The sequence below is a fragment of the Emys orbicularis genome, chromosome 4 (assembly GCF_028017835.1).
Source record: "Emys orbicularis isolate rEmyOrb1 chromosome 4, rEmyOrb1.hap1, whole genome shotgun sequence".
In the NCBI taxonomy this organism is placed as follows: Eukaryota; Metazoa; Chordata; order Testudines; family Emydidae; genus Emys; species Emys orbicularis.
The window spans coordinates 32,255,211-32,274,570 of NC_088686.1; the positions used below are offsets into that span (position 1 = coordinate 32,255,211).

General features: G+C 42.0%; 1 protein-coding gene across 1 annotated transcript in view; it reads left to right on the top strand.

The window, feature by feature from the left end:
- CCDC88C (coiled-coil domain containing 88C) overlaps positions 1–19,360 on the top strand; it is a 126,949-nt gene that overhangs the window by 40,049 nt on the left and 67,540 nt on the right. Inside the window, exon 4 of the mRNA XM_065402640.1 lies at positions 14,183–14,252. Coding sequence (XP_065258712.1) covers positions 14,183–14,252 — 70 coding nt within the window. The remainder of the gene's footprint in view (positions 1–14,182; positions 14,253–19,360) is intronic.

Sequence of the window (19,360 nt, forward strand, 5' to 3'; positions counted from 1 at the left end):
TCTCCAGCTGTACAAAGCCCTTGGAATTCTGTGCAAATTACCAGCCTGTGATAATCCACTCCCCTACTAGCTTTTGCCAAGGTGAGGGACGGAGAGCACTACTGTAGAGCAGTGCTTCGAAGAATCACATGATCTTTGCCTCAAGATTCCTCATTGGCCCCTCAAGAAAAAAATTATGTGCACACAGTTGTGGAATAGGATAAATCTTCTGGCTAATGACCTGCTGGTGGATGAATTCCAAGGTTTCCAAAAACTGATAAACTAGATAGGCAGGGTAGTAGATCCTGGCAGCAATACTGTATGTAACTAATCCAAACCACAAAGGGACACACTGAATGAACAGGCCCCAAAGTTAATCTACATTTTAAAAACAAGACTCCATTTTGTCAGGTCATCATTCCCCTATTCAAACTTACCAACAGCCTTCCTGTGTTAGAGAAAAGCCAAACAGAACCAAGTGAAATCTTTCCTTCGAATACCTATTTTAAAGATTTTACACCATTTAATAAATACACAGAAGCAGCAGTTCCCCTGTCACTGAAAGCCTAGAGAAACGGTGCTGAGTTGCTGCAGGGAATCCTGGAAGCAAACTCATCTCATCCGTTTGGGTATCTTTTTTTATACAGCCATAGCAATTAGCAGTAAAAACGTTTCATTTGCTCCCACCTCCAACTCACTCCCTGCATATCCTGCCACCTAACTGCTCCCCTTGTCTCCTTTTGGCCCTCTTGGTTTCACACCTTCTTTCAGGTTGGCACTCTGAGCTCGGATCAGCTTCTGAATTCTCATGCACAAAGTTACCCTTCTTTCTTCTTTCCAGCCTCTTTAAAACTTGTTTCTTCTACAAATCCTACACTGCTCTCTGTACCTTCTCATGGCTACACTGTTGTCCCATGTGTAGTATTGTCTGAATAAAAAGATACGGTCTTCTCCACTTGGACTTCGTCTCTCTGCGCATATGCATAATGGTAGGTTCATTTTGCAATAATATATTTATAAAATAGGCTGCAAGAACACAAAAAGTTTTATACTCTATTGCAAACTGTTGCCAGTTTTAAGCTCCACATGTGTTTCAGAAATTAAACATGGTTTAAATTTATTTTTAACAGTTTCTATTTATTTTTGGGGAGAGGAAAGTAAGATGATCACCAATAGATTTTTATTCATTTTTATAATTGTGATGGATAATATTGGTTTATTTGTAAGCATTTTTTTCTGTTTTTATCAATTAAAATTTTAACAGTTATGGGGAAGGAAGGCAGACTAATGACAGCAGATTTTGAGATTCAAAAAGTTAAAGCCCCTGCACCAGCTCTGCTAATGCCAGCATTACAACATGTTTTACATATATTAAGGTGGGAATCTAATAAGCTCTTAAGCAGCATTTTTCTTTCTTTGCCTATCTGTAGATTTCAATTATTATCAATAGCAATATGCTTTCATCAGTTTTTGTGTATACAGTGAAATCAATGTTTACCAACAATTACCCATAAAAATCTAATCCTTCCAAACCTACCTATATAGACCCGTTGCTCACTTATTTCTAGAGCCCTGCAAATCTGCGGATATCCGCGGACCATGTTTGCGGATCGTGGCTTGGATGCGGATACAAATTTTGTATCCATGCAGGGCTCAACTTATTTCTCTGGTACTCCTAGACCGCCCTCACAACCGTTTTAATCCAGGAGCTGATGGTTTTTCATAGACTTTAGACTTTAAGGTCAGAAGGGACCATTATGATCATCTAGTCTGACCTCCTGCACAATGCAGGCTACAGAATCTCACCCACCCACTCCTGTATCAAACCTGTGTCTGAGCCATTGAAGTCCTCAAATCATGGTTTAAAGACTTCAAGGTGCAGAGAATCTTCCAGCAAGTGACCCATGCCCCACGCTGCAGAGGAAGGCGAAAAACCCCCAGGGCCTCTGCTAATCTGCCCTGGAGGAAAATTCCTTCCCAACCCCAAATATGGCAATCAGCTAAACCCTGAGCATGTGGGCAAGACTCACCAGCCAGACACCCAGGAAAGAATTCTCTGTAGTAACTCAGATCCCACCCTATCTAACATCCCATCACAAGCCATTGGGCATATTTACTGCTAATAGTCAAAGACCAATCTCATTATACCATCCCCTCCATAAGCTTATCAAGCTTAGTCTTGAAGCCAGATATGTCTTTTGCCCCCACTACTCCTCTTGGAAGGCTGTTCCAGAACTTCACTCCTCTGATGGTTAGAAACCTTCATCTAATTTCAAGTCTAAACTTCCTGATGGCCAGTTTATATCCATTTGTTCTTGTGTCCACATTGGTACTGAGCTTAAATAATTCCTCTCCCTCCCTGGTATTTATTCCTCTGATATATTTGTAGAGAGCAATCATATCTCCCCTCAGCCTTCTTTTGGTTAGGCTAAACAAGCCAAGCTCTTTGAGTCTCCTTTCATAAGACAGGTTTTCCACTCCTCGGATCATCCTAGAAGCCCTTCTCTGCACCTGTTCCAGTTTGAATTCATCCTTCTTAAACATGGGAGACCAGAATTGTACACAATATTCCAGTATTTACCACTGGCAGAATTTATTGCAGATCTCCACCTTACATTAACCATAGGTTGGATCTCACTACATACCTTATTATTGATCTGAAGAACTCTGACCTATACTTTAGACATCACTTTGAAACCATTTACTTATCTGATTTATTCCATATATACAGTAGGTCAGTAATAACTGTCCTATGTCCATATATCTACTGCTGCTTAGTTTGCAGGTACCTGCTTATAATGTTTTGCATTTCCCTAATGCCATCCAGCCAAAGATCGCAAAGCAATTTACAAACATTAATGAATTGTCTCATGACTCTTGTATGGTAAATGAGTGTTAGCCTGGTAAACTGAGGCCAGTAAATGATGCCTCTTTATAAAACTTTAACAACTTAGCATCTGTATATCCAAGCAACCCTGAAGTCATTTTATGTACTTAAGGCCACACTTCTTCACATTGAGAAATGCATACTCCATGAGTAGCCCCATTGAAATCAGTAGGGCTACTTGCTGAGTAAGATACTACTCATTATGAGGAAGAGTGGCAGACTATAGCCCCAAGTCTCTTGTGGGACTTAACTGGCAGACTTTCAATCTGAAACTGACACAGAGAAGGATTCCCTGATTACCAGACTTGCAATGACCGGTCTGTGTGCTCCTGGCTGAGTTTTGTACGTTCCGTTTGGAGTCATTCGTGAAGCCTGATGCATACAGCTGTTCTGAACTTGATGATGTCTGCTAAGATTTTCATTTCTTACTGAAACATTAGTCGTGACAGGCCAGTCATTTCTAAAATCCCCCAAGGACCATCACCTGATCCACTGCCCCCATCCCCAACATCCGGCTATGTTCCTGTTTTTGTCTTTTCTTGCTTGCTCTCAGTTTAACATTGCAGGAGTTCAATCTTGTTTGAAAGCTGAAGTTGACATCTCAGTGTCTCTCTGGAGAAACTTGGAAATGGCTCCAGCCTGTGGCTGGCTTTGCTTCCTCCTGGTATTAGCCCTTGGATCAGCAGCTTGTGTTACAATATTTTCCCCAGTGCATGTGGTTCTTTTCAAAGCACAGCAAGAATGAAATAAAGTAGGTGGGTTAGAGTTTGGTAAAGGGGCTGTGTTTTGAAGGGGGGCACTTTACACCTTTGGATATAGCTGTATTACTTTGTCTCATATTCTTTGTTCTAATTCTTTCCTACCTGTCAGATCTGTGTACTTCCCCACTCCCTAGTACAGTTTGTACAACATCCTCCTCTTCAGACCTTACCTAATGGCTATCACCCGTATGGTCTAAAAGGACAGGATGGATTCCTCTTTGAAGCCCATGAATGATACTTCTTAACTTTACACAGTAATAATTGGTGAGCAGCATGAGACATTCCCTCTTCCTCACACTATCCAGGGGCTGAACCTTCTGCTTCCACAGCAATCCCAGTCCTGGTGAGCATGAAACAAGACTCAAATCCAGATGTTTCATTTGCAGTGCAGAGCACTAACACTAGGCTATTAGACCAGCCCCACCACTCAATACATGGTTGTCTCTTAGGCTGATCATTTTGGCATCTCTTCATGACATTTAAGATGCCATCTTACAAATTGATCACTTCATGTTACCAAATCCAGTGGCAGAATTTAACATCAAATGGTGTTCTATGCCAAGAGGTGTCTGTTAGTAGCAATGGCTGTGTATTTTGGCTTCTCTATGAACAGAGTTAGAAAACTATCACCTATTTAAGATCTATAATAAAAGCAGTTTTTGCAAGCACTTATCAGGGTGAGTGTTTTTTTGATGGGCAAGTAAAATGTTATTGTTACATTTGTCATTAACATTCGTCTCATTAACAGGCAGCCTGATAGAATTTGTTGCTGGGTTGGTAAATGTTCATGGCAATTTTGCAAGGCTGCTGTAAGTAGGTAGCAAATTTCAACCTAAAAATTGAAATATACGTAATGATTCAGTGTTAGAATTTGATGTACAATGTCAAGGCATGCACGCGCACACATGCTGCTCAAACAGTGAATGGAAAAATGATTTTTGTTTAAATGGGTATTTACTGCTGAGTTATACTGAATTTTAAACCGCTTTAATTTTATTTCTTTTCAGTGTGTGTTGGGTTAAATCATTATGGGCCCTTGAGACCACCACAGATTAACTGAATGTATGTTGAACAGATGGATTGCATTTTAGCTGGTTACATCTGTAATTTTAAGTGACAGCCCTTTAACACAACACAGTTTGTTATTCCTTGCTACTGCAAAAACCACCCCTGGACAATTTGGAGGCGGAATTAAATAAAAGTCTAGAGTAATTTGTCTGGATATTGTTATAAGCATGTGAAGTCACTTGCACGGGCTTTGAAGGGAGTTGAGGATAAATCAATAAGCTTTTTATTTTCAACGAGTGGTTAAATTAGTAAAATGTGCTGCTGGCAATAAAACCTGGAGGACACAGACCTCGACAATTGGATTTTCCCTTTCAGGGTCAAATCAATAGTGCCACTAGGACCCAATTGCTGTGCTGCATATTGTATGGAAATAAGTGATTGACATTTCTGAGTCAGGGAGGCGAGGGAATAAAGTTTGTGTCATACTGAATTACTATGTAGAAGTAATCTTAAAATGTGCACCCTATATTTTGTGAATCCTTGTTTTACACTGTTAGGCATGGCAGTTTTTGTATTTTGTTTGATAAAATAGCTTTTTCTGGGTTTATTACTTTGTGGTATGTAAATCGCAGGGAGTCGCTTTCTACATGGAATGAATTCAAACTTTAAGGAATGGAACAAACGTCTTAAAATGCAATACATTGTGCCATATTTTAATAATATTTCAATAGCCACTTATATATGCCAAGAAGTGCATCTTAATCAGAACTTCTCTTACATGACTTGACATTATGAAATCATTGATAAGACCCCCCTGCCCTCCTTCATGCCCTCTTCAAGACCCACTTTTGCTGCAATTTCTGCAAGACATCATCCTGTCAGTGGTGGTTTCGTTGTGTGCCAGCTGGGAATAGCCAGTTTATTTATTTTAAAAATAATAATAGTAAATTTGGTACCTTCAGGAATAATCTAGTTATGCAGTATCTCTCTTTATAACCAGAGGATCTTATTTTCATTTTCTACTTCCTCTGTCCTCCAGGGTTGCCAAGTGTCCAGTTTTCGATCAGAACATGCGGTTGAAAAGGGAGCTTGGCGGCTCCAGTCAGCACCACTGAGTGGGCCATTAAAAGTCTGGTTGGTGCGGGGCTAGCAGGCTCCCTACCTGGCTCCTGGAAGTGGCGACATGTCCCTTGGCTCTTAGGCAGAGGGACAGTCAAGGGGGCTCTGCAGGCTGCCTCCACCCTAAGTGCTGGCTCCGCAGCTCCCATTGGCTGGGAACTGCGGCCAATGGAAGGTGCGGGGGTGGCGCCAGCAGGTGCATGCAGCAGGCAGAGCCCCCCTGGTCAACCCTGTGCCTAGGAGCCGAGGGACATGTCATGTCGCTACTTCTGGGAAACACCTGAGTGAGGTAAATGCTGCCTGGAGCCCAGACCCCCTCCCATGCCCCAACCTCCTCCCCCAGCCCTGAGCCCTCTCTCACACTCAAACTCCCTCCGGGGCAGTGGCGGGAGAAGAGTGTTCGGTTTTGTGCGATTAGAAAGTTGGCAACCCTACTGTCCTCCCTTGCCTCCTATTGTTTGTCACATTTTCTTGTTGCACTTGGTCTGTAGATGATAAGCTAACCAGGGCAAAGGTTATTTTGTAATGTGTTAGTACAGCATGTAGCATGTTAGGACTTCGCTTCTGACTGGGACCTCTGTGCTCCCGTAACACACATAACAATCATAACACTGATCATTAGTGATGGTATCTGACCAGTAATGTGTCACTGGATTGGTGGAAGATGGCTTTATGGAGGTTCTCTTTTTATAGTGCCAGTTGTCTAAGAATAACCCTCTGTATGCTGCCATGACCCTATTAAACTTTTTAATAGAACATTGCTCATGCTGCACCTATGTTGAGTTTATTTTTCTCTCCTTTGGCTGCTACTGCAGTTATGTGGATCCCACATACGCATTGTATAGTTACGATGAGATATGATTCCTTCACTTTGCCCTCCTGCTGAAATTCCAGCCTATGATTGTCAGGGCTGATTATTCTCAACGGATGAAGCAACAGCTATTTTATTGGCTTTTAGTTTCCACTTGATGGGGTTTTGGAATTGTTCTTTCTAAGTTGCTGGTTTTCAAAAATCGCCCTTGAAACACTTCTAATCCTGTTGTCCATCAAATAATAAATAAAATTGTTGCAGAAGTAAGCAAAGTTCTTAATCAAATAATTTGTCATGTATATAATGTGTTACCTGGGGAACAAGTACCTCCTAGTTGTACAAGAACTGTGCTTAGGTATGTGCAAATTGTAAGTTATATACGTAGAGATTTTTGATAGATCTGTTTGTATTTAATTGCACTGAAATTTCCCAGCAACAACTTGTTTTACCTTGTCTAACCTTTAAAGGGGCACTGTCACTTTGGTTTACAACATTGTATGTTTAATGTATTTACTCATGTAACTAATAACCCCCGGGCTCATTAAAACTGAAATAATTTTTAAAATCCAATTTACTTGTCAGTTTTTAACCTTTATCCCAGCTGGGGCACTGAACATCAAATTTCCTTCCTGGTTTTTGTTTCTGCAGTCTGCAAGCAACAGATTATGTTACTACTTTAAAAATAACTGTTTTCACTGATGTATAAAAACAAAATTGAAAACATTTAAATTTATCTTAGATTTAATATAATTAAATTAGTTTTGAAGAAAAGCCTATTTTCCTGTATGTTCTCTAGCAAATTAGAAATTGCTCTGAACCAAAAATACCTTGAATCCAATCACCTCTTTGACTTGGGGCCTATCCCTCTAGTCAGTGCAATTTTCATCCCATGTGTACCCCTGGATTCTGTGATAGCCAGGTATAATGAATGAAACCATCAGTTCCTATCATGATCCAGAACTGCCAACACTTACTGTTGTGGGGACTGAGCTTCAACTGGTATAAATTGTCAGATGTCTACTGACATCAATGAAGCTCTGACAATTTATACCAGCTGAGGAGCTTCCCCAGCGTGTGGTGCTTACTACAGTGAGTAGTCCCATTCCACGTGATATTTCCAGGATCAGGCTCATAGTTTTATTTTTCTGGTACACGTATTAAGGTCATAGGTATAGGGGGGGGGGGTGAAACTTTGATCATAATGTACAATTAAGAACTCAAAGAAACTCATGACAAGCCTTAATATTTCTGTTAGCCCCATCCACTCTATGGGGCCTGAGTTTATGTTGAAATTTAGACTAGCCGCTCTGGGTCAGTAGTGATGTCTTTGTGGTGAAGATAAAGCTGGTGATGATATTTCTTGTGGTAATTATGAGTAAGTAGGAAAGGGCCATTTGGCTTTCAGTCATCTGGGCAATTAGCATTTTCTAGTTAAATAGTATTCTTAAGTGGACTTACCTGGCTTGGGCATTGAATTACAATGGCCAAGAGACTGCAAATTTTAGATAATTTATTTAGTGCCTACATGTTTTTTTAGGATTTAGGGAAAGGTTAATTTAAATCTACAGGAGAAGCTAATGGTGAATGTACATTAACACTGTACTGTGTTGCAGAGAGAAGTTCCGTGTAAATCATGTAGTAGCCTTCGAAAAACATGTAAATGGACGGTACAGCTGGGCTGAGGAGGTAGTGTTTGGATCCTGATTAGGCCGGGATTCTGGTTTGAGGCTGAATCAGGGCTGAGGTTCAGTTTGGGGTTTGAATTTCCATGTCACCTAAATCTTTCAGGCTGTTCTTGTGAGATTTCAGCTGCCCCATAGCCTTAAAATGAGCCTCTTAAGGTTTTAGATCCTACTTGCAACAGAAGTCTTCTTTCCCACCCCCAATCCAGAGACACGTCTTTGGGGTTCTGGGGTTGGCCCATCTCCGGTTAAGTGGGCATTTTAAGTTCTGTTTCCCAGACCAGACAAGCAGAAAACCCCAAAGCCCAACTTTGGAACTGGTAAACAGAAAAATAGTCCTGCTCAGGACTTTATTTCAGTTCACTTAAAAGACAAAAATGCATCCACAGTTTGATTGGTTCAGACACTCATCAGAGGGGTATGCCATTATAAAGCAAAGGATTATACAAGCAAACAAAAGGAAGTTGTTTTTATTTCCCCAAGAGAGACTCATTGGCACAACCTGCAGCCTTCCAGGTCTCTCTCAGCTGTGGAAAGGCCGGTTTTACATACTTCCTAGCATGCTTTGTTTAGAGCTGGGGTCACAAAGTCATGGGCTTTGTTATAAACTTCAGAGCTGCTTCCCTGAAACCACTTGCTCCTCACTCTGGAGTTACTATGGCTGCCACGAGAAACTACCTTTTCCAGCAACCTTGCTTTCCTAATACAGAGATGCCAGTTAGGAACCAGTCTGAATCAGCTTTCTCCCTCACTGCTGAGGGGACAGAAGTCTAGCCTACCCTCCAGCCCTGAGCTCCTTGGAGCCATCAGCGCGGGAGCTGTTAGAAACTGCAGACTGATTGAGCCGTTTCTCGCACTGCTGATTCACAGGTATTTTTAAGAGTCTAACCTGGAATAGGGTTGTGCTGCTCAAGAATGTTCCCTTCTAAACTTCAGAGGATCTATCTAACTAACCTGTTGCTGAATAAAATATTAACATATGACCATGCAGACTAAGAATGGGAAATGCTCTTACATCCCATCTGCCTATAACGACAGACAAGCAAATATCCTGAGAGTAATCTTGGGTTAGTAAAAAAGAAAACTAGAGTTTTCAGCAACTCCTCAGGAATAAATTAGAGCACTTTTATCAGCCAAAGAGAATGAAGTAAAGGGGGACCTCATGACTCAGACTCCTAGTAATGCCTTGTTGCCGGCTCTTGCGAGTCTTGTGCTATTTTCTGTTTATCTTAAATACCCAGCTGCTGCAATCAAAGAACTGCAGGAGAATCTCAACTTTCATTTTTTAAAAGTGAGTTTTTCGTTCCTAGTTGTTGCGGAGAAGAGCTTAAAACATGACGTGAAAGGACGCTGAAGGCTCAGAAAACAGAAGGCAAATAACAAGAAGCCAACAAAATTTATTATTTTAGAAACAGCTCATGATTCTTAATCCACTCTTATGATTTGTGGGTGCTTTACCAATTAATAGAAATAGACCCAAGCTGCAGTTTGGATCTGAAGCTAAACATCCTTAAAGTTTGGGGTGTTTCACTGCGGGGGATAGGGCTTGGTTCTGCTAGCTATAGGACAGCCTTGTTCTTTGAAGTTCAATATGGCACCTGCCAATACCATAAAAGGGTCCTAGATTTCAGAAAATACATCCAGCCTTCTGATGTTCTGATCTTGGGAGAGGCTGGTTTCCGATATCACCCCGTTCGCATTGAAAACTGAGTAATGAGCTGTTTGAATAGGATCCCATAAGTGTCACTTCCTGTATCAAAATTATTTTTTTCATGGAAATTTCATTACGAAGTAACATGGAAACCGTAATCTCTGTGAAATGATTTATGACTTGCAGTTGATGGCCACTTGGTTGGTTAATGGCCTCAGGTGTAAAGCTGACAGCATTACCATTAATTGTTCTAATAGCTTATAGTTAAGGGAGATTGGTACCATATGTTGTTGTTCTTACCTTTATTGTTTTAATCAAGGGTTAGTTTGGCTGTTAAAATCGTTAACTGGATCTCTCCTAGGAGAAAGGAGGATTTATTGTATACCAGCCCTCCCTGGTGCTCTGAAGAACACCAACCTTTCTGGACAGTGTAGTTTCTTTATTCTGCTGTTCTTTTTAGTGACTCTCCTCTCACATTGGCTACCATACACAGTGTAATGTCTTGGGGGGAGGGGAGGGGGAGGAGACTTACAATTTCTTTCAGACTCCTCTGTTTCAAAATCCATATCCAGCTCCAAGCATTTAACAAGTATTACAACCTCCTTGTTGTCTAAGGCTTTGTCTACACTTGCGGTGGCGTGTACATGTACATGTAGTTACATGCGGCACTGGAAAGCAGGCTGCGTCCACACTGAGATGTATAGCTACACGTGGAGATGAATGGCTCTGATAGTTGGTAGGCAGCGGAACATTACACTGCTTGGACGTGTAGAGAACTGTGTAGAGAATATACCCTAAAGTTCTAGCAAGTCTGTACTCACTTAAGCAGCGCATCACCATCTACACTGCTCTGTATATCCATGCTACGGCAATGTCTGTGCACTACACGCTGCCATAAGTGTAGACATAGCCTAATACAAGTGCTTACTACACCTTTAGAAATAAGTTGCACTCTGTTTACCATTTGCTTATTGTCAACTAAATTCCAGTTGTAGGGCCAGATTTCGTTTTCATGTACTCCTGTTCATTTACTCCTGTTGTAATAATTGGAAGACTGTGGGCTTGTAACACTGGAAATAGAATTTGGCCCATAAAATCTTTTTGGGGGGGAGGGATAGCTCAGTGGTTTGAGCATTGGCCTGCTAAACCCAGGGTTGTGAGTTCAATCCTTGAGGGGGCCACTTAGGGATCTGGGACAAAATCAGTACTTGGTCCTGCTAGTGAAGGCAGGGGGCTGGACTCGATGACCTTTCAAGGTCCCTTCCAGTTCTAGGAGATGGGATATCTCCATTAATTTATTTTTTATTTATTTATTTATTTATTTTTTAATACTGGTGATTCACGAGCCATAAAGAATACAGCTCCATTGTTGGAGCCCAGGTTGAATTTGAAGAGCTTTCATTTGGGGGGTGGGGGGGGGGTGGGAGGAGTCTTACTTGTAGTTGATTTGCAAATCACTGGGACAGTAAACATTCCAGCTCATTTTTAGAGTCACATGTGAGTGCGCTCAAAGCTCAAAATTGCTTCATATTTTATAAATCCTGATGACTTCAAAACCCTCGGCTAATAGAAATGTTTGTAATTTTTACAATTCCAATAGAAAACAGCTGCCTTTAAACAAACATTTTCCATCAGTGTATGCAACTCAAATAATGCAGCATTGAGGATCTGAAAGTAAAACTGGCTGGATGGATTTTCGTTGTCCAAGCTGAGAGGAAATGCCAAAACTAAACAAATAAAAGAAATATTGATGCACACTCAGGATTTTAAGAATACTGTGATCTTGTTAGAGGGAGGCAGGGTGGCCTAATGGATAGAGTATTGGACTGGGACTCTGCTTCTATTCCCAGCTCTGTAATTGGCCGGTTGTGTGACTCGGGTAAGTCATTTCACTTCTGTGCCTCAGTTTCCTCATATGTAAAAGGTGGATAATGATACCAACCTCCTCAGATCTACTGATGAAAAGCTCCATATAAGAGCCTTACTATTTACTATATAAGAATATTACTATTATTAATATCTAAGATGATGCTAATAGCACAGGTAAAGATAATTGTTCTTTAGCTTAAAACCAGGTCAGAGAAAAGTAGGTACAATCTCTTGCATCAGATGGAATCTTTTAATCTGAATTAGAAAATCATGGTTTGATGTGATGTTCACAGTTTGGGCCCATTTCTTATGTTAGTAACAACTAAACAAAGATTCTTGCATGCTACCTCACAGAGAATAAAATCACACAACTAGAAGGGAAGCTAGTCATTGAAATACTGGGTGATGTAATCAAATAATAATTTGCTGGAGGAGTGTGTGGGAATGCTAACTACATAATGTTTAGCCCCTGTGCCTTTTGTCTCTGTTGGTTAAATAGCAAGAGATCTGATGATTAGACAAAGACAACAAGAATTCTTTATGCATTCCTGCCTCAGTGCCGCTCCATGCGCTGGATGATTGAAACAAAATTTTCCTTTGCCAAGGAACTCAGTAGTAAGAGACATGTTCATTAACAGAATTGTCAGAATTTGCATCTGCCAAAGAAGACAATGCATTATGGAACTGATTAGCAGAGTATCATATTCCGGCCATGTGCTGTGAAATCTAATGTGTTTTGCACCTGTTGGCAACAAGTGGAAACAAACTTTTGTTTAGCATGTCTTGAAAATATGTGTACCGTACAGCATTTGGATAATGACTCAGCAAACAGTCAGTCTAAGTCATAAATCTTGATGCAATGTAGTGTTTGGTTAAATTCTTGTTTCCTAACATCACCAAAGGTATCAGCTGTGGTATTAACACATTTCTTCTTTATGCAAACTAACCATTGCTTTAAGCATGTGTTGTTTATTTAAATTGAGAGCAGAGAAAAGATGAAACATATTGCACCCAAAATGGTTTTAAAAATCCCTTCCAATTCCTCCCTAGACACTGCTAGATCAGTGAATGATTTCCTTACCCATTCAGATTCAGTTTTCCTTTTGTGATGGTTCTCAAAGTGCAGAAATAACAATCCAGTAGTTTAAGGGGGGGGGGGGTGTTTGGATGAATTGGTAACTCTTTCTAGAAATGTGTGTGTGTGTGTATGTGTGTGTGTGTATATATATAGAGAGAGAGACACACACACACACACACTGTGTGCTTTATTTATAGTCTTTGCTATGGCTCTGATTCCCATAATATCTGAGACACTAATGAATTTATCTTCGCAGCATCATCTGAGGTAAGATGGGAAATTGAGACAGGCAGGTTAAGGCACTTACCAAAGGTTAGGGGGAGATGGGTAGAGAATCTGGATCTCCTGAGTCCCAGTCCAGTGCATGAAACACAAGACCATCTTTTTATTCGGGGGAGGGGAAAACGACAGAAATAATGGTGTCGTCCCAAATGAGTGCAAATTACCTTCATACTAGGTCACAAAATATTCATGAATCACATGGTTCTGCAATTTATCCCATGAATGTCATCTCTGTGGTGTACTTACCATGCACCTTTGACCACTGCACCTGCCCTCTGTCTGCCAATCCATCTCCTCAGGACCCATTCTGGCACTTCAAGGCCCAGCTCAGCTTCAAACAGCTGACAGTTTTTGAAAAATGGAACCTGCCAAAGTAACGTGACCTCCTGTTCTCCATCTACTGTGGGGATTTCCCCACACACCCCAAAATTAAAATTACACTTGCCCAAGACCCATGATGGGAAAAATTAGTATTTAGGCAGGGTGTCAGCTCTCCTGTACCTAAAGAATTACAGCTTTTCAGTCCAATTTCTCACAGCAGTGCAAGAGATCACTTTAATAACTTTCTTTCCTCCTCTCCTCCCCCCAATCCATCCTTAAAATGTCCAGACCCATGAAATAATTTGATGAATTATTTGAATTAACCAGGCATACCAAAATGGCTTACATAGCTTTGGTCAACATGCTGCAGCTATAAATCCAGAAAAATGGCAGCAACTATGGGTTGAGCGCTATATGAACAAAGGTCTTGTCAGGAGGAAAGGTGTGATTGATGGCAATGCCCAGGCATCACTTTGCATTCATTTTTATTAGTATCGTGAGACCCTTAAGTCCTACGTTAACCATCATTATAAGAGACCATTGGTGTATCTCAGTTGTAGAGTCTGTAGCCATCTTCAAAGAGTGATTTATGTCTCATGTGAGACTTCACCTTGTGACCTCCTTAACTGCCAGCATGCCGAAGCCTTGCGAATCAATAGAGCTGTGTATTTTGTGTGATTTAATTGATTTGGATTCTTGACTGACTCTTGTTTACAATTTTCCATTTCATTTAGGAGGTCCTCCAGCAGCTGATCGTTATGCATTTACCAAACGTTTTAACGATTGGCAAAGATCCTCTTTCCGGTGAGTAATTTGGGTAGTTTTTTCCTTCGAGTTGTACACAACATTGTTAGTTCCATAAATTTTTTTCTTTTGATACTGTACATGCAGTTTCCCAAACTAGGACTAATCTGGGGGATGGGGAGAAGAGAGAAAAAGCTAATTCTTTCTATCTCAGGTACTTATGTGGCCCCTATTACCATAGTATATGAGTGCCTCGCAATTTTGTGTGTGAGTATTTATCCAGACATTACCTTGTGAGATGAAGAAGGCTTATTATTTCTATTTCATAGATGGGAACTGAGGCGCAGAAAGACTAAGTGACTTGCCCAAGATAACACAGGAAGTCTGTGGCAGAGCACAGAATTGACCCTGTCTCTTGAGTCCTATACTAGCACTCTAGCCACTGGCTCATCCTTCTTCTTGTGGAAGATTGGCTCTGGACCCACTCCCCATGTGCTCCCATAGCTGGTAAAGAGCAGCAAGGGTTTTCTTGGAAGCTACCTTCCTTGGGTCTCTGCTCCAGTGCAGCCCGTGATGTAGGCTGACATGGGAATGTCTCTTGTCCTGCTGTGTTCCTGTCCTCTGCTCCTGCAGCACTCAGCTCAGTCGTGAGAGCACACATGAGCGTGGCCCCACAGAGCCAGCTGTGGATGCTTGCACCAAGAGCAGTGCTGGCTGAGTAGCCATTTGCTAAGTGGTGGCATGTGCTGTGATGAAGGGACTGCCACCAAGAAAGTGGAGGAAGAGGCAAAAATACACAAGACAACATTGAGAAAGGGAGAAAATGAAAAGGAGGAGTAGAGGGGATCAGGGAAAGGAGAGAATAGATGGGGGTGGGGGAACGGGACAACAGATGGTTAGCAATCATGCCAGGCGTTTTGTTAAGGGACACCAGGGCAGACACCCTGCCCTGCCACTCCATCGCACGGAGAATACCACCAAAATAAGTTGGGAACCACTGAGCTAATGTTTGACTTTCCCAGTTCATTGCTGGGGTTTAGAATATTGAAATTGATCTTTCCCAGCCTGCACGTCTCTAAAATTATGGGTTTTCTTGTTAGGTTTTGACTTTATGCCAAATGCCCATTTCCTTAACCTCCTTGCAAAAGCCAAGGAAGAAATACCAGTTTTACCATAGAAGGAAAATTGGATAGCCAGCGTTGATTGAGAACGATGTGGTGTAACCAACATCTCACCAGAATAATAAGCCTCAGCATGAGGTTTCTTTTTGCTGTGCTTAGCAGCAGTGTTGAGGTGTTTTGTTTTATTTTTAGTCAGAAAATAAATCTACCCTCCAGTCCATGGACCACTACAGTTTGTACTCCTGGCACCTTTGCAGTTACGATTACCACTTGCCCAGCATGCCCACAAAAGAGAGTGTAAGGTCTGCAAGCCCCCCTCCCCCCTTAGAGGCTACCTGAATGGCCAGGCCCAGTACAACAGGGAGAACAGGCATGGGGGTGTGCTGTGTGCACAGAGAACAGGTGAGGGCAGAGCCTTGACTCCATCCATCCAATGCACCAGGCAGCAGAGATGTCCAGGAGCAAAGGGGGAGTTAATCTGCTGTTGGCCAAGAGTAGGCTCGGATTACTTCTTCCTTCCCGTCAAAGCTGAGTTGTGCATCAGAGGGTCGTTCTTGGTCTGTCCCTGGGGCAGCTCAGCTACACAACACCCCGCGCCCAGGGCAGATTGTGAAGTTGCTGTCTCCCTTTAATATATGGGCAGTGTAGTCTGTGTGTTACATACTGCAAAACCCCCCCTCGAGTACTTCTGTTCTCTGAGCCACTGTTCTTCTGGAAGTAGATGTAGCTGTGTTGCTTTCTACCTTCAGAGGTCACCAGTCCTCATCCTTCTCCCCTCTCCTCCTATCTCGTAACGTCCCTCCCAGAGCAACTTTGAGATCCATCTTAGGAAAAGGCTGACTGGCCTGTCTTCCTGGCCCGATGTGAACAGCAATTGACAAAAAGGTACCACGGTAGGTTTTCAAATCCCTTTACAGTGGAAGCTGCATTCAAAACATCCTAGAATGCAAACCTGATGGATATCTGCATTTAGATACCACTTGATATTAAACAGTCCTGCCACTGTGTTTGGTGAGGAGATCATTGCTGTGGGAGTCCGGTTGGTGTAGAACTCTCTTCCCCCACCTGAAATCAATCAGTCCTTCTTTCCCCACTTCTAACAAGCACCTGAAATTTTTCTTGTAGAAAAATCTTGCTTTAGAATGGCCACTGTTGGCCCATATTCATTACTTTCCAAACTTCTTCTGTTACAACCACTCACTTGCTTAATCCCTTTGAAGTTTTTTAGAAGGTGGATTTTAATTAATTTGTTACGACAAGTAGGGGGACACTATAAGTATTATTGCTAATATTATACAGGAGTGTACACTGCGGTAGAGGCTTGGTAATGCAAAAGTGGAACAGCTTGAAGGCTGAAAGCAATGGGATTGGTGGGAAAATTTGAAGTTATTATTTAATATTTATATTATCATAGCACCTAGGAGCCCTAGTCATGGACCCCACCGTGGTAGGTGCTGTACAAAAACAGAACAAAAACACTGACCTTTAAATATAAGACAAGAGGTAACAAATGGATACAGACAGGTAGTCAAGGGGAGTACAAGGAAACAATGGTTTCAGCACACCGGTGGCCTAGCTGTTGTTAAGTTTTTTTGTAGGCATCACAGCAAAGGAGTGTTTTGGAGAGGAATTTGAAGGTGGATAATGAGGTAGTTTTGCAGATGTTTACAGGGAACTTTTCTCAACCATGAGCGGCAGCTTGGGAGAAAGCATGAAGGTGCTTGTTTGAAAATTTAACGAGTGGGCGATGGAGGCTCATATCATGGGCCAGTCAGAAGTGGCAGTCAACACTTTGTTAGTGAGTGAGAGATGATAGGTAGGGTGAGGCTAGGCCTTTGACAGTGGAGACAATAGGTATGTTTGATACAATAAAGAGGGAGCCAGTGAAGGGATGCAAAGCGAAATGGTACAAGAATGATCTTTGCAGCAGCATTCTGAATGGATATGAATGAGGCATGATTGCATTTGCCAAGGTCAGAGAGTAGGCAGTTGCAATAATCAAGATGTAACATGATGAGGGAAAAGCGCTTCAGCGGTGTGGAATGATAGGAAGGGCTGTATCTTAGAGGTGTCATTCAGAAAGAATCTCAAAGATTTAAACATAGCCTAGACAGAGGTCTGATTCAAGGGTGGAGGAAAATGAAACAAGGAGAGAATCAATAACCATATCAGTGGAAGAAAATGGGGAGAGAGAGATGCAAGGAAGAGAGGACTGAAAGCAGATAAGAAATCAACCACACTGCTGCACTGGAAATCATAGAGGTGATAAGGCAGGGTGACAGGCAATAGTTGGAAAGGGGGAACTCCGCAAGAGAGAGATTAGAGAGAGCGAGCAGAGCTTGATGAAGACCAAGCTGAGTCCTTTTCATGAGTGGAAGAGTTGAACCTGGGCTCCACATGCGATGAAGAAGTGAGGATGAGGAAACGTGAAGCTAAGGGGTCAGAGGAGTCACCAACATGGAAGAAGAAGTTACTGAGGATGAGTGTGGGAGACCGTCAGGAGAAGAAGAGAGAGATGGGTTGAAATCAGAGAGGAAGGCTGATGTTTGGGGGAGTTGGGTGGATGGTAAACAGCAGCAACATGGAGGGGGAGAGGAGAGGAGTCAGCTGCAGTGCTGTTCAAAAGAGGAGATAGAGTGGGAAGGGGGAGAAGGGAGGAGTTGGAAGTGACAGGAATGGAAGAGGGGAAGCCCAACACCCCCAGCAGGGCCTGATCCAGGGCAGGGAGTGTGAAAGAAGGAGAGGCCTCCGTAAGAGAGTACAGCTGCTAAGGCCATGTCAGATGAAGGAATCCTGGTCTCTGTGAGAACCAAGAGCTGTAGGGAGCGAGATATGAAGAGGTCATGGATGGATGTGATTATTTTTAGAGATGGAATGGGTATTCCAGAGACAGCAAGAGAAGGGGAGGAAAGAGGAGGATGGGTGTGAGGTTAAGAATGATGGCATAAGAGGGTGGGGATGGAGATGGAGGGAGGGCCCAGACTGGGGCAAATGTCACCAGAGGTGAGGAGGAGGAGGCAGAAGAGGGTGTAGATGTGGGATCTGGGTTTGTACTGATGGGAGCAGGGGGAAATCAGGAGTTAACTAACATTGGTAAAGGGTCTGTGTGTTTTCCTGGAAAAGGGAGATGTTGAGACAGCCATATTAGTAGGGGAAATAAATCAGATCTCATATTTAGATTCCTGGAATTTTGCTTAATTTAAAATAAGTAAATAAATAAAGGGATGATTTGTTTTGCTCAAACTGTGAAAGGTTTCTGAGTCCCTTCTGCCTTCATAGAGTCATTAATTCAAAGCCAGAAGGGACAGTCACTCTTGTATTGAGCCCAATTTGTGTTTCCCTAAAACATATCTTCCAGAATTGCCTGTTTGACAATTCAGATTGTGAATTTTCCTTTGCCTTTGGTAAGATGTAGACCAAAGTGGCGTTATATATGTTAAAATGGGGATCTTGGTAGTAAGCGAGGATACTTATATCCCTTAAATACTCATCCACGTATATATGTGAGTGTTTCAGGCCACTGGAACTGCTATATTGTTCTTAGAAGTACAGTCCCACCTCCTGGACTTAACACTTCAAACAATGGCATTACAGTTTTCAGTGCTTATGCAATGGCACATGTCCACTGGGTTTAGAAGATGTAACCCTTCCCCGTGCCCTCTAAATATTTTTTCCAGTCCATGCTAATTTCATCTGGTTCAATTCAGATGAAGATGAGGATAAATATTTAAAAAAAAAAAAAGCCTGTGAACTGAATTGTTGAACTTAATAGTTAGTTGCTGAAAAGTAAGGAACTGAAAAAAATCTGTGAGTTCATAGCGGTGGAAAACTTCTGAGACACATTAGACAGTGCTGCTGAGAGATACAGGATTGGTTCTCTCTTTACTGCTTTGTACAATATACAGTTGTTAGAGCATTACATTCACACGTTGCCATCTTCTTTCCTCTGGAATATTTTTTCCCCCCAGTGGTAATTCACACTGTACAATCTCATCAATTCATTATAACTCCACATATCCCATGGCGCCAATGGGGGAGCTGTAATGA